This window comes from Thunnus albacares, chromosome 18 (genome assembly GCF_914725855.1).
Source record: "Thunnus albacares chromosome 18, fThuAlb1.1, whole genome shotgun sequence".
In the NCBI taxonomy this organism is placed as follows: domain Eukaryota; kingdom Metazoa; phylum Chordata; class Actinopteri; order Scombriformes; family Scombridae; genus Thunnus; species Thunnus albacares.
In genome coordinates, this window is record NC_058123.1 from 28,252,273 (window position 1) to 28,273,507 (window position 21,235).

At 38.8% G+C, this 21,235-nt stretch overlaps 1 protein-coding gene across 1 annotated transcript; it reads right to left on the reverse strand.

The window, feature by feature from the left end:
- Positions 1–6: 6 nt before the first annotated feature.
- On the reverse strand, positions 7–20,971 carry pkn3 (protein kinase N3). Its single transcript, XM_044333948.1, has 22 exons — positions 20,734–20,971; positions 17,318–17,594; positions 15,545–15,714; positions 14,466–14,589; positions 13,967–14,118; positions 12,489–12,693; positions 12,158–12,340; positions 11,456–11,565; positions 9,354–9,497; positions 9,095–9,170; positions 7,784–7,943; positions 6,479–6,569; positions 6,192–6,253; positions 5,737–5,806; positions 5,489–5,580; positions 4,029–4,205; positions 3,874–3,936; positions 3,706–3,782; positions 3,387–3,529; positions 1,420–1,527; positions 1,195–1,275; positions 7–896 (listed from the first exon to the last, which is right to left on the reverse strand). The coding sequence occupies exons 1-22, from the start codon at positions 20,752–20,754 to the stop codon at positions 696–698; spliced, it is 2,787 nt and encodes a 928-aa protein (XP_044189883.1). The 5' UTR covers positions 20,755–20,971; the 3' UTR covers positions 7–695.
- Between the last annotated feature and the right edge of the window lie 264 nt (positions 20,972–21,235).

Consider the following 21,235-nt stretch of genomic DNA (forward strand, 5'->3'; position numbering starts at 1 on the left):
TTCCTGGTCATTTAAAGTCCAGCAGATATAAATTTATTCATTCATATTTTCCTTCATGTCGTTTACACTTTACATATAAGCTGGTTTATTCTGTATAAGCATAATCTACATGATAGCAGTGATTAAAAACTCCAAATACAACTGATACTACAAAACAATATCTATGAAAGAGCTTAAATTAACAAATATGGCTTTTTTCAGTATATTACATCCCAACAACATAAGAGGTTAACAACAGTTGTAACGGTCACACTGAGTAGCAGACGGTACATTCAGTGCTTCAGCCTCCTTCATTGAGATCATAAATATTTACAGTGTAGTACTTCAGATTGTGAAAGCAGTAATGATGTTCTGAGCATCACTGGCACAATGCCTGTTTGTTAAAAAAAAAAGCAAAAAACCCATTATTGCTCTTGAGACTGAGTTCATTCAGAGTGGAAACAGTAAATATCCTTTTGATCCAACATCTCAGCATGAAGTGTCAGGCTGAGTTTGTACAGTGTATCTGAAGGACTGCAGTAAACCAGCCGCAGACAGAGATGATGTGAACCTGGAAATGTGGAACTGCGTTGGACGTGAAAAAAGGCAGGACCAGTTTCTCAGCTTCTGTTGAATCAGAGGAGCTTTTTGGCAAATAAAAGCAGGTACGACTTTTGACGGTGATGCGGCAGCACGGAGGGTGGAATCCCTTCTGGTCAACTGATGAAAGAGAAGTCAAAGTCAGCAAAGACTTCTTGTTGCTCGGCGGTGAGGACGCAGGGTGTTCGCGGGAGGGTGAGGACCGGCTTGAGGCGAGTGAACTCCTCGTCGAAGTTACTGACGTCCTGCTGCGCTCTGATGACCGGCAGGAAGGGCGGCTTCACCTTCTTGGCCAGGAGAGCGTCCCAGTCCACTCCCTGTTAACAGACCACAGCTTCATGAACACAAGAAATCACTGGGAGGTCACACACACACACAAAAAAGATGATTAAACTGAAAAACACCTGCCATTATGATATGAAATCTGTATGTAGATGTGTATTATCTGTCAACATATCATAGCAGACCTGGTCAAACTATGGTTTACAGCTATAACTTCCACTTGAACTTCACTCAGCACTAATATCTACTCTAAAGCCAGTCAGACACTTGAGATGTTTTGGAGGAAAGAGGTGACAGTGCAGGGAGGTGAGCAGCGCCTGGCTGTATAATGACCTGGAAGAATTTGTGTTTTTTGATCTGTGAGGCGTCTTCCTGTCCTCCTCCGAGTCTCATCTCAGGATTTTTCTGCAGCAGCTGAAACACAGCGAGAGCAGCAGATAGGAGTCAAAACAACAGGACACACATACGTTTTAACACTCCAGAGTGAGTCAGTCGTCTGAAAAGATCATGAAATAAACCGCATATGGAGAATTCATATCCATTTGACAAGACGCCGACCTTTTGCATGAGGGACACGGACTCAGGTGAGAGGAAGCGAGGGTAGCGCACGTCATCGTTGACGATGCTGTCAAACACTTCTTCTTCATCATCACCGGGGAAGGGCGACTGAAAAAAAGCACATATTTCAAACTATTCTGCTCCCTCTGTGGTTATATTACAGTGTCAGACTTTCTTGGCCCCGTTCATAGAGCGATAAATGATTCAGGCTTTAGAACTCTCATCTGATTTGACTGGAGAACAACAAACACAAACCGCAGAATATATTCTCAGAATTAACTTCCATCCCAGCAAAACACAGCACTCAACATTAGGGTCTAACCCTAATCCTGAGCAGGAGCAGGTTTACAGTCAGGCAACACAGTGATGCTATCAAATCCTTTTTCAGGTTTTGCATTAATGGATCGATGCTGCTGGCAGTGAATCAGATGTGTGGTTCCATTCTTTCATACTGGAGGCTGTTTACTCTCTCCACTGTGGGATTTCCTGCAAACCTCCAGTTATAAAATATTACAGTGTTGTTTCTTTTAAAACAGGAGAGCAAGGTGTACAACATGACCAAAATATATTTTGTATTTAGTGTTCCACTAAAACATCCTAAGGCTAAAAGTAACTCCTAACTGGCTGCGTTAGGAGAAAATTAAAAATAAGGAGCATGTCAGTCCTAACTTTAGGAATCCTGTTTTTGCTCTAATTGGATTTATTCCCAAAACATTTCAGCACTAAAATCAGCTCCCACATCTGAGAGAAGTTAGAGGGAGTCACTATCCACTCAGTCAGTCTTTTGAACTTTTGAAAACATATTTTGATGGAGGGCCAAGGATCCAATCAGCTCAACAAAATATTTAAACAATACACTAACACTTGTTGGACAGCACTGATGAATATGTTCAAATTATTCACCACACTGACATGTGACCTTTACACTCAACCTTGTACCACAAGATAGAAAGCTGATGTTGTGGCCACAGCTTGATTATCTGATTAAAAAAAAAAGTGCTTTATGTAGAACATCAATGGATGAAGATTTGCTCAGTCAACTGGAACAAATATCACAGAATCAACATGCAGATGTGTTTGATGCCAGACACAAGCTGTTAGTTTTTTGTATCATGTATGACATCTGTGACACAGTTTATAAAATATTTACTGATGAATTATCCTTCATGAATATAAGCTCTGATCTCCAGATTCACAAGTATCTTATCTTACCACCAGGAGTCCTCTAAAAGACACTAAAAGTTTCCTCTGAAGTCCTTTTCACGAAGCTCATTACGTCCACAGTGAAGGGTTGTATCAGTGGTTTGGCTTTATCACAGATTTCATACATGAGTCTATCTATCTGACATCATCTGCATGTTGATAGTATGATATATTATTACAGCTGAATGTTTGACTTGAAATGGTGAGATAATTCTACATATCATGCTAATTTTACTGGCTAATGTGGTAATGGCCATGAAATCTAGTTTATTTTTGTATTCACTGCAGTGAGTGATTATCTAATGAACTGTCAAACATCTGATGTTGAGGAGAGCGTGTTTAGTTTGAGGAATAACTGACAGAAAGCTCTGCAAACTGCCTTTTTCCAGAGTCACAGTAGTGCAGACTTGTGCAGTCAACACTTGTGTTATTGATTTGTTTGGACTTGTTGATGAGCTGCATGGAAACTTATTACCCGACATGAAAATCTGCTTTTAAAAACATCAATATTTTGGTATTTTTCTTCATTACTTGCAGCAGCTACCTGTGAGCAGGTGTCAGTCATTCAGGATTCACTGGACAACCTGTAACTCCTGTCTCTGTCTTCAGAGATGTGTTTAGTGCTAAAATGTTTTATGACTTATTGTTCAACCAAAAAACAATAACTGCCAGTTAGTCTGAGGGACCTTACTCACTAAACATCTGGATCCGTTTCCACACTGACAGAAATCTTTTGTCAAATCATGCTGCTTGTTTACACTGACCTCCCCCACCAGCATCTCATAGATGAGGACTCCCAGTCCCCACCAGTCCACACTGCGGGTGTAGTTGTTGTCTGTCAGCACCTCTGGAGCCAGAAACTCTGGTGTTCCACAGAACGTTGAGGTGCGATCCCCGTGGCCCATACCTACACACAGTACAGCTTCACTTGCATATCATCGTGAGTATATTGAGATTTAGCAAAAAAAACGTACTGAAGATAAGAAGTTACATCACATAATGAATTGGAAAAATACTATTTGCATTAGTAGTACATGTAGTCAGCAGATTGAAGTTTAACAATTTAATTCTTTTGTCTTTTACCCTCTTTACACAAACCAAAGTCTGCTATCCTGACAAAGCCGTCTGCATCCATTAGCAGGTTATCCAGCTTCAGATCCCTGAGATACACACAGACGGGTAAAAAAAGAGATCAATGATGCTACAAGCTCTCAGGTACGACCGTGGTGAAAACAGCTTGAGAAAACTCACCTGTAAACTATTTTGTTTTGGTGGAGAAACTCCAGACCCAGCAGCACGCACGATGAATAAAACCTTAAAAACAAAGCAGAAGTGAAGATGATGCAGACATGACAACAACAACATCCTGGATTTCTGTACATGACATTCCAGTGCTGTCTGCTCACCGGGTCTGTTTCTCAGTGAAGATGCTGGTGTGAATGTGCTTCATCAGGTCTCCTCCGGGGGAGTAGGCCATCACAAAGCACACGTGGTCTGCAGTCTGGAAGCAGCCATGCAGGTTCACCAGGAAAGGATGATGTGACGCGTTGATGACTTCAAAGATCCTCTTTTCACATGTGAGGCTGAACACAAACACACACACACACACACACATTTGTCATATTTAACTTAACTTATCCAGCATGTGCTGTATTATTAACTTTTTATTCAGCATAATAGGCTATTTGTAGCAGTTAAGTTATATGTTATGAACTTGGGAACATACATAAATCTGTTTTCAGTTTTTGGACTTGTTCTCTAATCTTTGATTTTGGTGAAATATTGGATCAGTTGAACATTTATTGAAATGAAAGCATGTGAGAAGTTTAGAGGGAAAAATCACTATTTGGTGGAGCTGTTAACAACTCATAGACATGTGAAATGTGACCCCGACTACACACTGCTTTTTGTAAGACGTCAAAAGACAAAAAGGTTGGAAACCACTGGTTTCATCTTTAACAATGTGTTGTATTTTAAAAGCTTGTTATATTATCCATTGTGTCAAGCTGTCAAATAGATGTAGTTAAGTAGAAAGTACAAATTTCCCCCAAGTTGAGATGACCCTCATGACATCATCAGGAGTTATTTTTGTTGACTCTGACAAAACTCCTCCAGAGCCACAGAAGACATCATACAACTGATTTCATAGGTTTAATAGTACTAATCATGACAAGTGATTTTCATGTGTAAAATCTGGTGGAGTGTGGTTAATGCTTTAGTGGCACATACTGTACAGATGACTTCACAGAATGTGTTGGATTCACTGGTGCACACCTGCCTTTATTCAAAGGGCAAAAACACATCAGACTCATCATTTTCTAATATTCTTTAGAATCATAATGTCCTAATCTGAATGAATTTGGAGGTTTGGAGGTGCTCAATTAATATTCTGTTCACAATATTATCATTATAATGGTTTGAGAGTAATTTTTTTTAGATTTAATTGTGATATTTCAGCACAGCAGCATTTCAGTAGTAGTAGTAAACAGCTGGCTCTGTGTCTGTCAGTAGCTCTCTGTCCAGTCCATCATCTCATGTTGCAGCTGACAGTGTAACATCACCTACTGTAGCCTATAATACTCTGACTGACCGCCTCTCATATTAACTCTAACCTCATTACCACTCAGTGCTAATGTAACTTTGTCCAGGAAAAACACTGGCAGGCAAAAAGTTCACAGTGATGGATTAACTGTGTCCTGAAAGGTTCAAGTCTCTTCTTCATACTGCAGAGACATGAACTGAAACAAACGGCTGTCTGGAACATGAGAGATCAACCTAAGACTTGCTTTACAAAACATCATCATATCCATTAGAAACATATCAGAGAACTGGAGAGAAGCATTTCCACTAGGATTAGGTTTCCAACCTGTCAACTTCATCACGTGTCACGATGTCTCCTTTCTTCAGGGCTTTGATGGCAAACAGTTTTCCAGACTTCTTATACTCTGCTAGCAGCACCTTGGTTCAGTTAGAAAACATAGGAGAAGTGTTGGATCCATATTAACCTTCATTTCTACATTTTAGGCATGTGTTTGCCTTTATTAGTGAGTACAGTAGAGAGCTCAGCTGAAATGAGGGACGTCAAAGGTCTAGTGGACAGAAGAACATGTGTACCTTTCCAAAATGACCTCTTCCTAGAACTGAAATGCAGTTGAAGTCTTCCAGCTGTAGCCCTTCATGCCTCCTTCATCAAAACACAAAAATGCACAAATATTTTAGGAATGAAAAATGTGTTATGAATCATTTCCTACATGTTTGAATTGTGTTCTCTGCACTCATAACATGAAAAACTACCACTAAATGTACATTATTTAGTTCCTGACATCCAGCTCTGCAAAGAAGAAAGAAACAAACCTTTCTTACTTCCAGACTGCTGTCAGCTACTCTGTGTTATATTATCAGACAGGTGCTGATGAGAGTGGGAATATTCCTACTACTCTGGAGTCTTTATTTAAATGTCAGGCTGAGTTGTAAACTTGACAGTTGCAGTTTCAGTTTACAACAAACAAAATATATTAAAGTAAATTTAGGATTATTTATTTTTCACATTCCTGCTCAGTATGACTTACTTTGGAGGTGGATGGATGGAGGGTTGTCGTACAGGCGTTGGGCTCTTCTTCATACTGGGAGACTGGTTTTTGCCATGATGTAAACAGACAAAAGAAAAACTGAAACTGAATCACTCAAACACAAAGAAAAAATAACAATAACAATAACAAACAACCTTGATTTGCAGAGCAACAGAAACAACCACTGCTCTAAACTTGGTTTTAACATTATACAAAGTTAATTATACAATGTTTAACTGGTTTTACCCTCATACAACTATATTCACCAGTAAAGCTGACGTGCTTACCAGTGGAGAGTCTTTAGTGTTCTTTCTGGTGCGATGTGGAGATCTGCCTGGTTGTTCCTCAGTAAAATTCAGACTCACCACAGCAGGTTCTCTGAAAACCAAGAAGACCAGCTTTTACACTGATGTTGATTATTCTTACTGGTTTTAATGTGGTCTCATGTCGAGTATTGCTAAGCTAAGTATTGCTAGCTTTAGTCCTTTGTTCCCTTATGCAGCATCTCCACAGCAAACAGTCAAAAAGTTACCGTCTCAAAACCACTGACATATTGCCACAGTGTTAAATATAATTTTTGCATAACTGTTTCAATGAAGAAACTAGCCAAAAAAGTACTAGTGCATAAGGAACACAAAAAACAAACAAACACTGAAGGCCTTTCATGTTTTCATCTGCAGTTGGCATCTCCAGAACCTTGGCATGCTCTCCTGCATAACTGTTAGATTTTGTGTTGCTTTCATAAAAGGTCTAGAGTCTCAAAATCATTTGTTTCTTCTTTGTTACCAGTTTATCAGGTCTTTCTTTTATCATTTAACATAGATATATACTGATTTTTTAAGTATGTCTGGTTTTTTGTATTTATTGGAAGGTGTTATGCTCTTGTCTTGTAAGGGTCAGACTGGTGTTGTTCTATAATTTTGTATCGTCTACAAATCCATAAAAAGACCAAAACCAACTGAGCATCAGTTCATCTCTTAGCCTTTTATTCCTACTGGAGACATAAAGCTTCAAAAACATCTCACAAATTTAAGTTGAAAAAAAAGATGAGTTATTTCCTAAACAGCTGGTCACTGTAGTTTTACCAAACGTTACTGAAACAGGAGGAAACAGTGTTTGTTGGGGACTATTTTTAGCTGTGGATGAATCCGTGTTTGGTGCTCTAGTGAGTGTTTATAACTATGAGACGCTGTGTGTGTGTGTGTGTGTGTGTGTGTGTGCTCATGGATGTGTTTTTAATAGTTTTGGACAACAATGGAGCTCTATAGCACAGAGGAATAAGATATATCAGGCTTTGACAGTAGAGTCTTTCCATTAGTTTTGCTGACAATGAGAAAAATACATATAAATATCACCTCATTTTTATCATTCAACCACTGACTCACTTCTCTTAACTGTGGATGCAGGATCAGTGATAATGTTGCTATCAGCCCTTCACTGCAGTCACATTCTCTCTAGTCTCAGACAACAAGAGGGCAGAAAAATAGCCTCAAGTCATTTTGGGAAGCTATGGAAAGAAGTTAATAGCTGACTTTTGTAACTGTTCTTTCATAGAAGTGACAAAGAGATGTTTCTGGGTCACAGTGTCTTACCGTGCTGGAGAGGTGGTGGATGATGTGGGGCCACTGTTAGGGCCTGTTAATGGAGGGCTCATAGGCTCAAGGGAGCTGCAGGGAGGCAGGATGCTCATCATCAGACGGCCCCAAGTGGCAAAGTTCATGTTCATCTGGGCAGCTCGCAGAAAGTCCTTCCCTGTGAGCGTGTTAGTAGTGAGATGAGAAAGACTGTTTTAAAGGGATTTACTGCACGGACACATTAGTGTCTAATGTTTAGTGGCTGTGGAATGCTACAGTTAGCCTGTCTATCTCAGGATTGCATTTAATGAAAAGGAAAATATATTCATTTATAATATACTTCAACTGGATCTCAACAGGTTTTTGGGTAGAAATACTTCATTGATAAATGAAGTTGGTCAGTTCTCTTTTTTTGAGTTGTTTTGACAATTCAGTCTGTTTGTGGTGTGTCTGAGAAAAACACTTAAAGACAAATGACAACAACAGAACAGGTTAGTCTGGGTTGTGAGGGTGTGAACTCAGGAGCACAAACCACTTGGGTGGCTTCGCTTTGTGGTTAGAGCCAAACACAACTACAAGTCAGTGTGGTTCATAATACTTCTACCCAAGGGCGTAGATCTGCTTTCAGAAGTGTGTGTGTGTGTGTGTGTGTGTGTGTGTGTGTTTGCGGCACAATGAATGACTAAATTGGTCATCAGATTACTGCATTATGAAATCATCTATAATTTCCTTGACAAACACCAGATACTGATATGATAAATGAGTTTATGATGCTTCTAAAAACATAATCACAATCAAAAACTATTTCAAATTTCAACAATGAACCATTAAACCCAAAACATAATGTTTCAAATAATGTTTTCAACCCTGAGTGTTGTCTGTAGTCTTCCACCAAGACAATAGGACAGTGTGTATGTTGCCTGAGAGGTGAAACTCAGGGCAAAAGTAGTCCGCAAATCACTCGCTACTGCGCTACAGCTTAAAGGACAGGACAAGTCTGTCATAAAACAACAGTCAGGTGTTTCTCTCTGTACATCAAGCACCACAATGGAAATAAGTCTTGGGTTTTGTAATGTCTTTGCCATTTTTGTAGATGTGTGTGATTTAATGTCCTTTTCATAATGTCAAATACAAATTAGACACAACCTCCATCTTTAATCTGTGTCATTTATCATCTTCATAATATGAACTGATGTATGTCTACACAGCAATAGCTCTTCTGTTAATGAATCAATTGACAGTTAGAGACTGATACAACTTGGCAAATTCTGATAATACAATTTCTATCAACAAGAAGATAACATCTGAAGAAATGTCTGCTGTCACTACCTTTTTCTTTAGGGAAAATTCTTCTCTGCCTCTGGAGCTTGGAGCGCCGTTCAATGACAGGATTGATAAACGTCACCTGGAAACAAACAGAGGAGTGCATTATGATTCAGCACACTGTGTTAAAAGCCCAGCTGTAAAATTGTATTGTTTATTATTTAGGATTTGCTTGGTGATGATTTTAAGTGTAGTTTGATTAGAAAGAGATGCAGGTGTCATGCAGTAATTAAACTGTTGAGAGGTTAGATATGAGAGTGAGAACCTCAATGAAGAGGATGCCCTGAGGCTCCAGCTGCAGACACATGCCGTGTCTCCGATTATCCAGGAAATCCTCCAGCCGCAGGAACTTCACCCCACTTAACGCTCGCCAGTCTCTCCAGTACACAGCAATTTCCAGCTCCCTGGACTGGATCAACACACACATTACAAATATTCATACATGTTCATCATTTTATATTTCAATACATTTTTATTTTGAAACTGGATTGCTGTGGCAGAATGGCTTCATCTCTCAAATTACTAAAAAGAGGTAATAGACAAATTTGTCTGATGTACAAATGATGGGATTTCACTCACTGGAACACTTGAGAAAAATAGTAAAAATAAAATAATATAAATAACAATAAACAAAATAAAAATGACACCAGCCTGAGAAATATTTTGAGAGTCAGAAATTTAGCAATCCACCTCTGTGTCTAGCAAACGCCCAAGTGTTTCAAACTCTGTGCTCCTAGCATCTAATGTAAACTGACCTGTTTGTACAAAATCAGTGACTTCAAAAGAGAGCTTGAGTGCTGCTGGGCTTGTACGGGTAAAACCAGATTAGAGCAAATGTCAAAGGATTAGCAGTGGGATTACATGTGGGGAGAACAAGTTTGACAGAGTATCAAAGACATACTTTAGTCATTCTGACTCACAGAGTGATGAGGAGTCACAGCTCTGTTATTGTTGTTGAGTTGCTAACAGATGTTCACCATTAGAGGCGACAGAGATTCTGGGATAAATAATCTGGCTAAAAAGGCATTAACAGTTTTTAGTTGAACCAAGAGACAACAGCAAACTACACTGATACAGTGCAGCCAGCAAGACAAGAAATCTACTGTCAAATGAGTGTTCAGTTCAATTTGATTACTACATTAAAACTAGACTCAATCTGGAAAAAAAACAGCCACCATCACTAAAAATGACATTAATACTAATACTGATTTATATATATCACATTCAATATTAAATATATTTCTCTTCATTCAAATAGTCAAAAAGAGGACAAGCGGACGGTCCAGACAAACAAAAACTCAACCTTGGAAGGATGTTCATCATCAACACCTCTGCAGATAAAAGGATTGTCCTTAATGGAACTCAGCAAAGCTACTGGAACACCTGTAACATCTGTTTCTAGTCTATGAGCAGCATATAATTGTATGCCGACAGCACCGAGCCAGATATGAACATCGACACAGACAAGAGACACCCTTGTCTAGTGTAACGGTTGAGCTGAAAGCAGTTGAGAGTAGTTGTTGAGACTGGTTCATTATACAGTGCTTTGCTGCCTTCTGGGTTTTAACTCATGTATCCATTCAATCCTGTAAAATGCTTTCTCAGCATCCAGTGATATTGCAATATATTGATACTGATGTTTTGCACTATTTGTAGTAGCTTCATTATAATGTTAGATTAAAGTCATCCCACTCATCTGGATGAATTCAATGTTCTTGTTTCTGTTAGAATACTGCTAATATTTTTGAAAATAGCTTATAGTCAGTATTAATCAAACAGATTTGCAAAATGAAGCATTTTGCTGCACAATATAAATTATGGTTAAAGCTTAAGCAGAGAATATATTAATTATGTGCCACATATGAGTCAATGACCATCTTCAGTAATTCTTTAAAAGCAAGACACAGGAGTCTGTCAGCTGGTAGTGATTCACAGAGGCATCACCACCCAAAAGCAATAATGCAGTACATCAGTGTACTAACACATGACATAATTATACAATTATTAATTATTCACATGACAAATAATGATGACAAAAGGCAGCTTTTGTCACATTTTATGCATACAGATTACTCAAATGAGCCTTTCATTCTTCAATTCTCCAAAGCAACATCATGACCCTGTTTATCTGTGATAACATCTAACACAGTGAATAAAATGTTGTTTGTTAGTAATTAAGATACTAACTCATGTAGAGGCATTAGTGCCTAGAGAGAGGAATATTTTTATTATTATTATTATTTCCCTCATTTCGTCGAGAGACAGTAGCTCAATAATGAGGATGTTTTCATGTCTTCCCAAAAGCAGGTTAGTGGAGTAAGTGTTGTGTTGTAATTTGAGTTGCTTGCTGAAGTGAAAGCCACTGACCCGTTCCAGTTCAATGCTGAAGCTCTGGCCCCAGGCTTCTTTCCCCAGCTGTCTCCAGTGAGTGCGTCCCACTATCATGTTGTCCACCTTCAGCACGGCGCTTATCTCAGCTGAGACACAAAAATACTCAAGTTCAAAAATAATACAGACAGAAACTAACATACTAGTTGAGGTTGTAACAGGCTGTGTGGATATTTTAAATAGACAGTGTTAAATAGACAGTATTTAGCATTTATACACAGTATACAAACATCTACATTATAACACACTATCATGTAGTTATAAGCAGATATAAGGACAGGTTAAGTGTTTATGAATGTATTATAATTGTCAACAATCATAACTTCTTCTATGAAAACACATTTGTCAGTGTTCCAATATATTGTTAGTGTCAATAACACAAAGCTTTAAGCCTCATTTTTAATTCCTTTGTTAGACATGTGGACCAATTTCATTATAATCTGTTATTTGCTAAGTTAATATAAGATTTTTTGTGTGTTTTGTCAGGTTGAACAACCCCAAGTTCCATTGTGCCACCACCCCCACCTCCCCTACCGTCCATCCTGAAACTACAGCTGTAGACTTGTAAATTCATTGTAAATCCATCTACAGGAATTCATGCAAAACACAAACATACTAACAAGCAGACAAATGATCTACACAAAGGGAAGTAAAATGAGGGGCAGTTAGTTGGACACTTACAGGACAGGTCATCAGCCTTGGTTGTCTTGCCGTTGGCATTACGTCCTGAGAGTCCCGCTCTCACCTTCAGAGACTTTCCATCTGACAGGCTTCCAGGAGTAGCTGAGACACTGGTCACACGACCACGGCCCGGAACAGACTCCAACAGGTCTTGGCAGCCCATCAAACATACTTCTAACCGCCCTGAGGAGAGGTAACCGATTCAGTCTTGAGAAAATACTCAAATTTAACGGAAAACATTTATTGCAATCAAATAAAAAGATGAGGTCAGATGAGAAGTTATTCAGCAAGGAAATTAAATGAATACATATTGAAATATGTTGGTGGCTACCTGTTAAACTAGCTGGTTTGAAGAAGGAGGAAGAAGACGGAGGTTGCTTCTTTGGTGTGCCATAGGTAGGCGAGGTTCTCAACAGTAGTTCCTCTTTAATGGCAGTGTGTTTGGGATGGTCCTGAGGCAGCTCGTTCAAACGTCTTTCCAGAGAGAGACGTAACAGATCCACCTTCTGAGACGACTCTTGCATTCGTGCCTGGGCCTGAAGGACACACAACATTATTTCCTCAGAGTGGAAGATATCTATTAACACAACATGCATATCACTAAAAGGATGGTGAGTCAACCTGTATATGAATATACCTTCCACAAAAATTCACATTCACATCCTAATCAGACCTTTAGCATTTATTACATCCACACATTATACACTGAGTATATAAGCTGGTGGGGACTTCATTTAATGTTAGCAAAAATAAACTTTTGGCAGGACTCAGTTGACAAAAAAATTTGGATCTGTAGAGATCATCCTGGTTACATAAAAGTTAACTAGTGGCCTGTAAGTTTAACTGAGTCAGGCTCTCTTTGGGTCAGCTGGCTTCACTGAGCCCAACATTGGTGATCCTGGATAACCGGTATCATGAAGCTGGTTATCAACTGACTGAGTTTCCTATACAGCTCTGAGCACGTTCACATGAATATCATTTTTAATGACAAACTACATCAGCAGAACCAAGAGTGAAGTGCTTAATGTGGCATGACATGAAACAGTGATACCAGTGGGGGAAATTAGGTAATGGTGGCAACAAAAAGTGATATTTAAAGAAGTGAAATGTTTAAAAGGATAGGATAGAAAAATCAAAAGTAAGGGTAAAGCTATGAACCATTGTGGGAATTATATGTGTTTGATATTTTCAGTATGTTCAGTAGTATAGAGCGCAACATTTTCCTGATGGTGAACAAACCATTCTGAATATGTGATGCACATAAAAACGTAAAAGTAATGTAAGACTGTAATTTATTTATACTTACAGTGGATTACTTTCTAGTAAAAGACACCAAGCTGCATGCAAGAAGCACTCCAACAACCAGATTTGTTCTTCAGAGACACATAGCAGTTTTTTTTACAAGTCTAGACTACAATCTAGAGTCTAGACTACTTGTAAATTTCACCTACTGTATCTGTCAAGTGCACTTACAGTAAAATAAGATATAACAAAGACAAACTTCATCTGATGAACACTGTTCACATGAAAGGCTGAGTTAAGCCCACAGATATCCAGCTAACCCATTAATCTCACTCTAAGATACATCTGCCAGGTTGTTTTTTTTTCTCTCAATAATTCTTAAAATCAACATGGCAGATAAAGAGTCCCTAGAAACATTTATACCGTTTAGTCTCTAAACAATCATGACTCTTGTATGATTTTGTTAGCTGCAGCTGATGTTTCCCTGTATGCAGACACAGAGGTGACCTGATCTCAGGTCACAGACTAACAGCTGGTGTAACTGAGGACTTTCCAGCTGGTACCCACCTCTGCAAGTATGCGGCGGTCCTGGATCTTACGCCCACTCAACTGTCTCACCACATTTTTGGCGCCTTCTGCTACGGCTGATTCAATCTTCATGTGGTGCATGAGTTCAGCCACCCGCAGCTCCAGAGGACTGATCAACTCCAAAGGATGACCTGAGGGAACATCATCAGCAGGTTAGCCAAGAGGTCTGACAGAGCTAGACCTCTGGATCTCATCTCAGCTATTGCATATTTATATTGTACTTGACCTCAATGAATGAACTCATGCTGTTTTATATTCCAGTTCCTGCATTATATCCATTTCATGATTTTCTTAAATGCTGTCAGATGTGTCATTTTGTGGTCCAATTAGCTTTCATGAATTGTAATCACAGAAAAGAGTATTCTGCACTCATATAACATTTTCAGACTCACAATGCAAAAGAAAATCAATGCAGCAGACAGATAACGTGTGTTTTATAGAGTGTACTGATGGAGATTATAAGGCCAGGGCGATTTACCATGTATACCATCTCGTTCCCCGTCTTTGGCTTGACTGACTTTGATAATCTGCATGCGGAGCAGCTCAATCTTAGTGCGGCTGTCCTGCACCATCTGCTGGGCTGAAGACAGCATCTTCCTGTCCTGTAAAATAAAATGGACGAGTTAAGACCACCAGCGAGTCAAAACTTTCACTTATGCTGTACACTTTCACTTAAGCTCAACATTTCCTCAATAGATTGGCACAAAAATTTGGTTTAAACATTCAGGGTTCCTACATGATGAAGTCTTATGATTTTGGTTATTCTCTGACTTTTCCTCTGGTGCCACCATGAGGTCAGCGTTTGACTTCTTTATTGAAATATCTCCAACTATCGGAGGGATAGCTGTGAAATTTGGTTCACATGAGGAATTGTAACTTTGATCTCCTTACTTTTCATCTGGTGCTATAAATGAGATTGTGTCCAGTACTTGGTTTTTTGACCAAATACCTGTTTACCATGGTGAACATGCTAGCATTATCAGTGTGAACATGTAGCCTCACAGAGCTACTAGCATGGCTGTAAATTCTGTTTTCTATACTTTGAATGACTTATTAATACATACAATTATCTATGTAAAATACAGGACTTCCAACAGACCAAGAGAGAAGCAACAAAGAAATATAAACATAAGATACTGAGAATACAGATGTGTTAGGTGTTGTGTTTCAAGCTCAATGTGCTTCCTCAGGCAGCATTCTTTATATCAATACACACAATTACCACATTTTACACTTAATTATGCTTCACATAAACTTAAATAAGAATGTAGCATAATACATTTACACAACACAAAAGGATAGAGACAAAATTATAAAGAAATTAAAAGATGAAAAGATAAAATGAAATAGCAATGGAGTTCAGGATGTAAAGTAAGCAGACAAAGGCCTGATCTCATGCTAGTACCATCCTCCCCCCTGAGGAGCTGCTGTGTCCCCAAGTACACTCTCTGCAGTCCATTCCTGTCCCTCCTTACACATCAGAGATGCTGTCTGCTGCTGCTAGCAATTCACCACTTGAGTCACCGTCAAGTCACTGATGTATGTGTGTGTGTTTACCTTGACTGAACTGTTGTTGTAGGTCTGGATGATGTTCTCAGCACCCTGTTTGACTTTGGTTTCCATGGTGAGCTGTTTCTTCAGGGTTCTGACTCGCCCTGCCAGTGGTGATGTGATCTCTTCCCACTGGCACGATTCTGGTGACAGGTTGTCTTCTTCTTCCGAGCAGCCTGCGTAAAAATAATAATATGAGTAAGGATTTGGATATCTTGGGAAATAATTCTCTTTCATTAGTGGTGATTGATTGGTGAAAGTTGAATAACTGGTTGAAGACACTGTGTAGCATTGATGGCGTACATTTTTTGTATCCCAACTCAATCCCAGGGTGTGCATTGCTCTCTGCCATGGTGTCTTTTTTTGAAACTACCACTGGGAGACGCTAACGTCCAAAAATGTTCAAATTCAACACATAGTGGTTTTAAAAGGACAGGTTCACAATTCTTCAAGTGTGTCAAAACAACAGTCAGGTGTCCATATGAACAGTGAAAGAGGTTTTCCTCACTGTAATGATTCCTCCTGTTCATACTGACTGTTAAAAGATCCTTCAAATGTTTGCTTCAGTAGTCTGAGTTAGTCATATCAAGTGGATATCTGACACATTTACAGTCTTTTTAGTATCAAATTCCCTCTTTGTGTTTCCTCTGGCAGTGTTTACCTGTTGAGCTGTGGTGGAAGTATAGTGACAAAAAGAGGAACTTTGGCACTAAAAAGACTGTAACATTGAAACATATCTACTTGATTTAACTCATAACGCTTTATTTTAGCTTCAGATTAACTTTTGTGGACCTGTCCTTTAAACTAACTAAACCTATGGTATAAGCTTTAGGTACACTCGTGTCCATCTAGGATCAAAAACAAGCCGAGGTGGGGAAGAGAATGTTGAAACTGTTGGTTGTTGTTGCTTGCTTCTCAATGTGAACACTGCCTCACTATTGTGTACCTGCATGCTATTCTTAGGGGAGAGAATAAACATCTGGTTTACCACAAAAGACACATCTTTGCCAGAGTTAGAGAGTTCAAATAAATAGGGATGTTAGATATAATTGCCTGGTAAGAAACCAGTCTACTACTTGTTGCTGATTCACACTACTGTTGATGCCACTTGGAAAATGAAGAGGCAGTAAATATGGACCTAGATATAAATTTACAAATGCAAGGTAGATGGATTACAATTTACCAAGGCTGCTACTTATAATCCAGCCTAGATGCATAATTAGAGACAGAAGTGGCTCATCAGTGCTAGAGTAGTTTATAAGACACTACAAAACACTCAAATAGCAGGAAAAAAACAATAGAAAAACCCTGGTTTCAAGCATTTTACAGCAGGCATATGATAAATACTGTTATATAACTTTATGAATGTATTTATTAATAAATGAGGATCTACAGTAGGTTCTCCAAGACTATCAGTGATATTTACTAAGCCTGTCCCAAATCACTGTTAGGGGCGGAAAACACTTTGATCCACTGCGTTTTTTCATCTTCAGTGGAACATTAATAAAGACTACAGATGTAAATGAGTCACAGACACATTTCATCTGGTCTGCATGAAGAGCAACTAAACAACATGTGATGCCAAGATGTTTTGACATATGTTGTGCACGTCTGGAGAGAAAGTATTTTCTGACATTGGAGGACATTGTCTTGCTGCCTGTCTTTCCACCTATATGTGTCCAACAAACCAGTGCCACAGATTTTACATCTGCTTTTCCCCAGGCAATAAATTCAGGACACTTTTATCAGACAACAACACAAGCATTGTATTTCAGCTACCTGTGGTGTTGTCCTTCTCTGTGGCCATAGACCTGGCGTTGAGCTCCTGTAGTTCCCAGTGCAACTTCTCCAGCTTGCGGCTCGAGGCCTTGAGTTGGCCTTCCACGTCGGCCGCGCTCTTGCGATTGGTGACTGCCCGTCGCAGCCTCTCAGCAGCCTCCTTGATCTTCAGCTCTCGCTGGATCTCCTGCCTGAGCAGAGTACGGGCATCTTCCAATCGCTGCTGAAACTGTGGGTCAAGAATATCCCCTTCATCAAGCCCCTGCAGGCAGCCGTTCTGAAGGAAACAACACAACAACAGCTTCAATCACTGACCTTGTTATTTTTAATTTGATGCTAAAAAGACTGTATATGTGTCAGATATCCACTTGATATGACTAACTCAGACTACTGAAGCCTCATATAAGCTTCACATCAACTTTTAAATGACTGTGTGGACACACTGTGGATTTTGGCCTCCATCACTTACATTGAAAGCACATTTGAAGGATCTTTTAACAGTCAGTATGAACAGGAGGAATGATTACAACGAGGAAAACCTCTTTCACTGTTCATATGGATACCTGACTGTTAAGTTCAACCAACCTGTGACAGTCAAACCAACAATGCATCAACAACAATAAATGACACAATGCTTCCCTCTTGTGGCTACAGATCAGCTGAGCTTTCTGGATAGCATACCTCATTAATCCCAGTGGAACTATTACAGCAGTCATTTCATTCATAAATAAGCATCCTCTCAGTGTCAGGAAACCAGCAGCTGTGTCAAGAGTAGGGCTGCAACTCATGATTATTTTCATTATCCATTCATCTGTTGGGTTGTTGTTTTTTTTTGAGTAATTGTTTAGTTTCCAACTAAAAATGCTTATGTTCTGGGTGTTCAATGTGCGGTTTTCAAATGTCTTGTTTTGTTCAATTAGAACTAGAACTGCAACAATTAGTCGATGTATTGATTAAATAAGTTTGCAACTACCCTCATAATTAATTAATTGTTAATGTCATTTCTCAAGCAAATATGCCAAACTTGATGGTTCCAGCTTCTAAAATGTGAACATGTGCAGCTTTTCCTTGTCTTATGACAATAAATTAGATATTTTTGGGGTTAGAACTGTTGGTTAGACAAAAAAACAAACAAAAAAAAAACATTTGAAGACGTCACAGTGAGCTCTGGGAAACTTTGATGGGCATTTTTCACTGTTTTCTGGTGTTCTATAGAGCAAACAATTAATCAATCAATCCAGAAAATAAACAACAGATAAACCGGTTATGAAAACAATCTTTAGTTGCAGTTCTACAACCAACAGTCCAAAACCCAAAAATCTTTCATTCAAAAGCAGCAAACCTTCACATTTTAGAAGCTCGTACCACAGAATATCTGTCATTTATGGAAGTTGTTTTTGATTGGCTAATCAACTCATTGTTTCAGCTCTACAAGATAAATTCTTTTAGTTCATTTTGTGTCTTACATCACTGTCAAACCACCGTCCTGGAGTGACACACTGATTTCTTTGGTTTTCGGTGCATTAAATCGGGCTGGAAGCAGAGATTTAAGAGAAGGACAAAACCAAAACTATATCTACACTGAGCAGCTAGTCGCACAGTTCAAATTTCAGTAAACTTTGCTAAAGTGAGAGTTTGGTTTGAGTGACAGCCTTACCTGTTGTACTGCACTAACGCCTTCATATAATTACACAGTGACTCTTGACAGTAGCTGCACCCTTCCTCAACCCAGGTGACATTTGTGAGTGCGAGAAGCAGCACATTCTTGTATCCATTTTTTAAACCCCTTGTCTTGATCAGGTAATGTGGGGCTGGTGTCTATCCCAGCATGCATTGGTAAGAGGCATCCTACACTCTCAACATGTTGCCTGTCGACCACAGGGCTAACACACACACAGACACATTCACACCTACTGAATGACTAGTTTCTAGTTTCCAGTTCAGCTTTCTTGCATGTCTTTGGATTATAGAAGACCAGCACACTCCAAAGAGACCTACACAGGCTAGCAAACTGAACTTATTAGCCTATTATGATAAGCCCTAATAAGTTTTTAAGATATTTGTCCTTGTCAAAATATTCATAGAAGAACAGACTGAAGTTACTTTGCCCTTAAATTGTATGTAATCTGCATGTAAAAGGTATTTACAGATTAGCTTTTGATTGAATCTGAAAAATGAAATAGATAGATAGCTCCAAGTAAATTATGACTTATTGTAAGTAAATTCACATTATAAGTAAACTCTTCACATCTTCCTCAAAATGAAATTGATAGTAGATCCTAAAAGCATTTTTTTGGCTTTTTTTTGTTAATATCTTCCAAACATTTGGACTGTTGATCAGACAAAACAAGAAATGTGTTGACATCACTTTAGACTTTATAAAATGATGTTGGGCATGTTTTTCTATTGTCTGACACTTAAGTGAATAAAAAGTTTTTCGATTAATCAAAAAACTAAACTGAATTCGGTTACATGAAAAAAAGCTTTATAGGAACATTTTATGACAAAATTACTGAATTTGTTTCATATTAGTTTAGGTCAGCTTTTAAGCCTTTACTGTACATCTACTCCACCACTGGATACAAAGCCAAATACCTAAACAATTATCACCCTACACTAACTACTAGATCATTACTTTGCTACTATGTTAGTGGCTTAGGCGTTAGCTAAATGACAGCAGGTAGGCAGCAGGTGAGCTGTCCTTTGTGTTTGGTATCACTGGTATTTATTCATTTCTATGAGTGTTATCTAGCTACTGTATTAACAAAAGGACACATCCCACCAATCAAAACAAGCAGACCTGTTTTGGTTCTAGGAAGTGCTGTAAAGTCTGGATTCCATTAAAGACAGTGAAACCAGAATGTATTTATATCAAGTGACCAATGGATGCCGCCTTAGCTCTAAAATGATTTGTTTGAATTAGACTACAGGCTGTATTCTTTTAATAATAAAAAAGGACTTATTTTCATAACATATCAACCTATGGTTTAAAACGTTTCTAAAGCAATCCATCTTCTTTCAACAACACAACACAAAAAAGATTCCAAATGTGAGGTAGCTATTGAAATAAACGCCTTTTGGGACTGGATGTTAGCTCAAATAACAAACTCACTAGCGTTAAACGATTCTGGAAGAACTTTTAAAGTTATGTCCGGTAGATAACATAACTATTATGAACATGTTTTCTTTAAGAAACTAACCAGTAAACAAGGGGCTGGACGTTATATGTGTCTGACTGCCACAATGACAGAGGAACTCTGAAGAAAACCAAACAAGACAAACAGGAAAATCCAGTGTGACTGTCCACCAAAGAGCTTATTTAAATAACCTAAACGTCAGGGAAAGAGTTCTTCTAATGTCCCCGAAACAACGAAACTGCATTCGACGAATGAGACAAGCAGTGACATTAAATTTACCTGTAGCGTTAAACCTGACATGGTGGCTGTTTTTTTATCGGTCTTCTTCGGGCCAGAAAGCAGGAAACAGCTCCAAGAGGAACGACACGAGAGCAGGTAACCTGACGGCGGCAGGTGACAGTCAAAGTCTGCTACGGCTGCTCACGAGCTCTCCATGCAGGTGTACTTGTGTTCATACTGGAAACAAATCTGCCTGAAATTTGAATTGAGTTAAACTGGGGCTTAACGTAAAGCTGACGTCAGGACACGGCGGCAGGATTGATTGGCAGTCGGTTAATGACAAATACTCCTCAGGAACCAATCACATTCAAGTATTCAATACACCTGCACGTACTCCTTGTGAGGAAGACTGCACTTACGTTAGGTTTTTGTTTTGGGTCTAGCCTACAGCCCTCAGAGAAACAAACAGAGAGAAACACAATTAATTAATTTAAAATTTAGACTGGCGAAATACCATATCCACACATTTATTTAACTTAATCATTATTGAAAACAAAAAGTA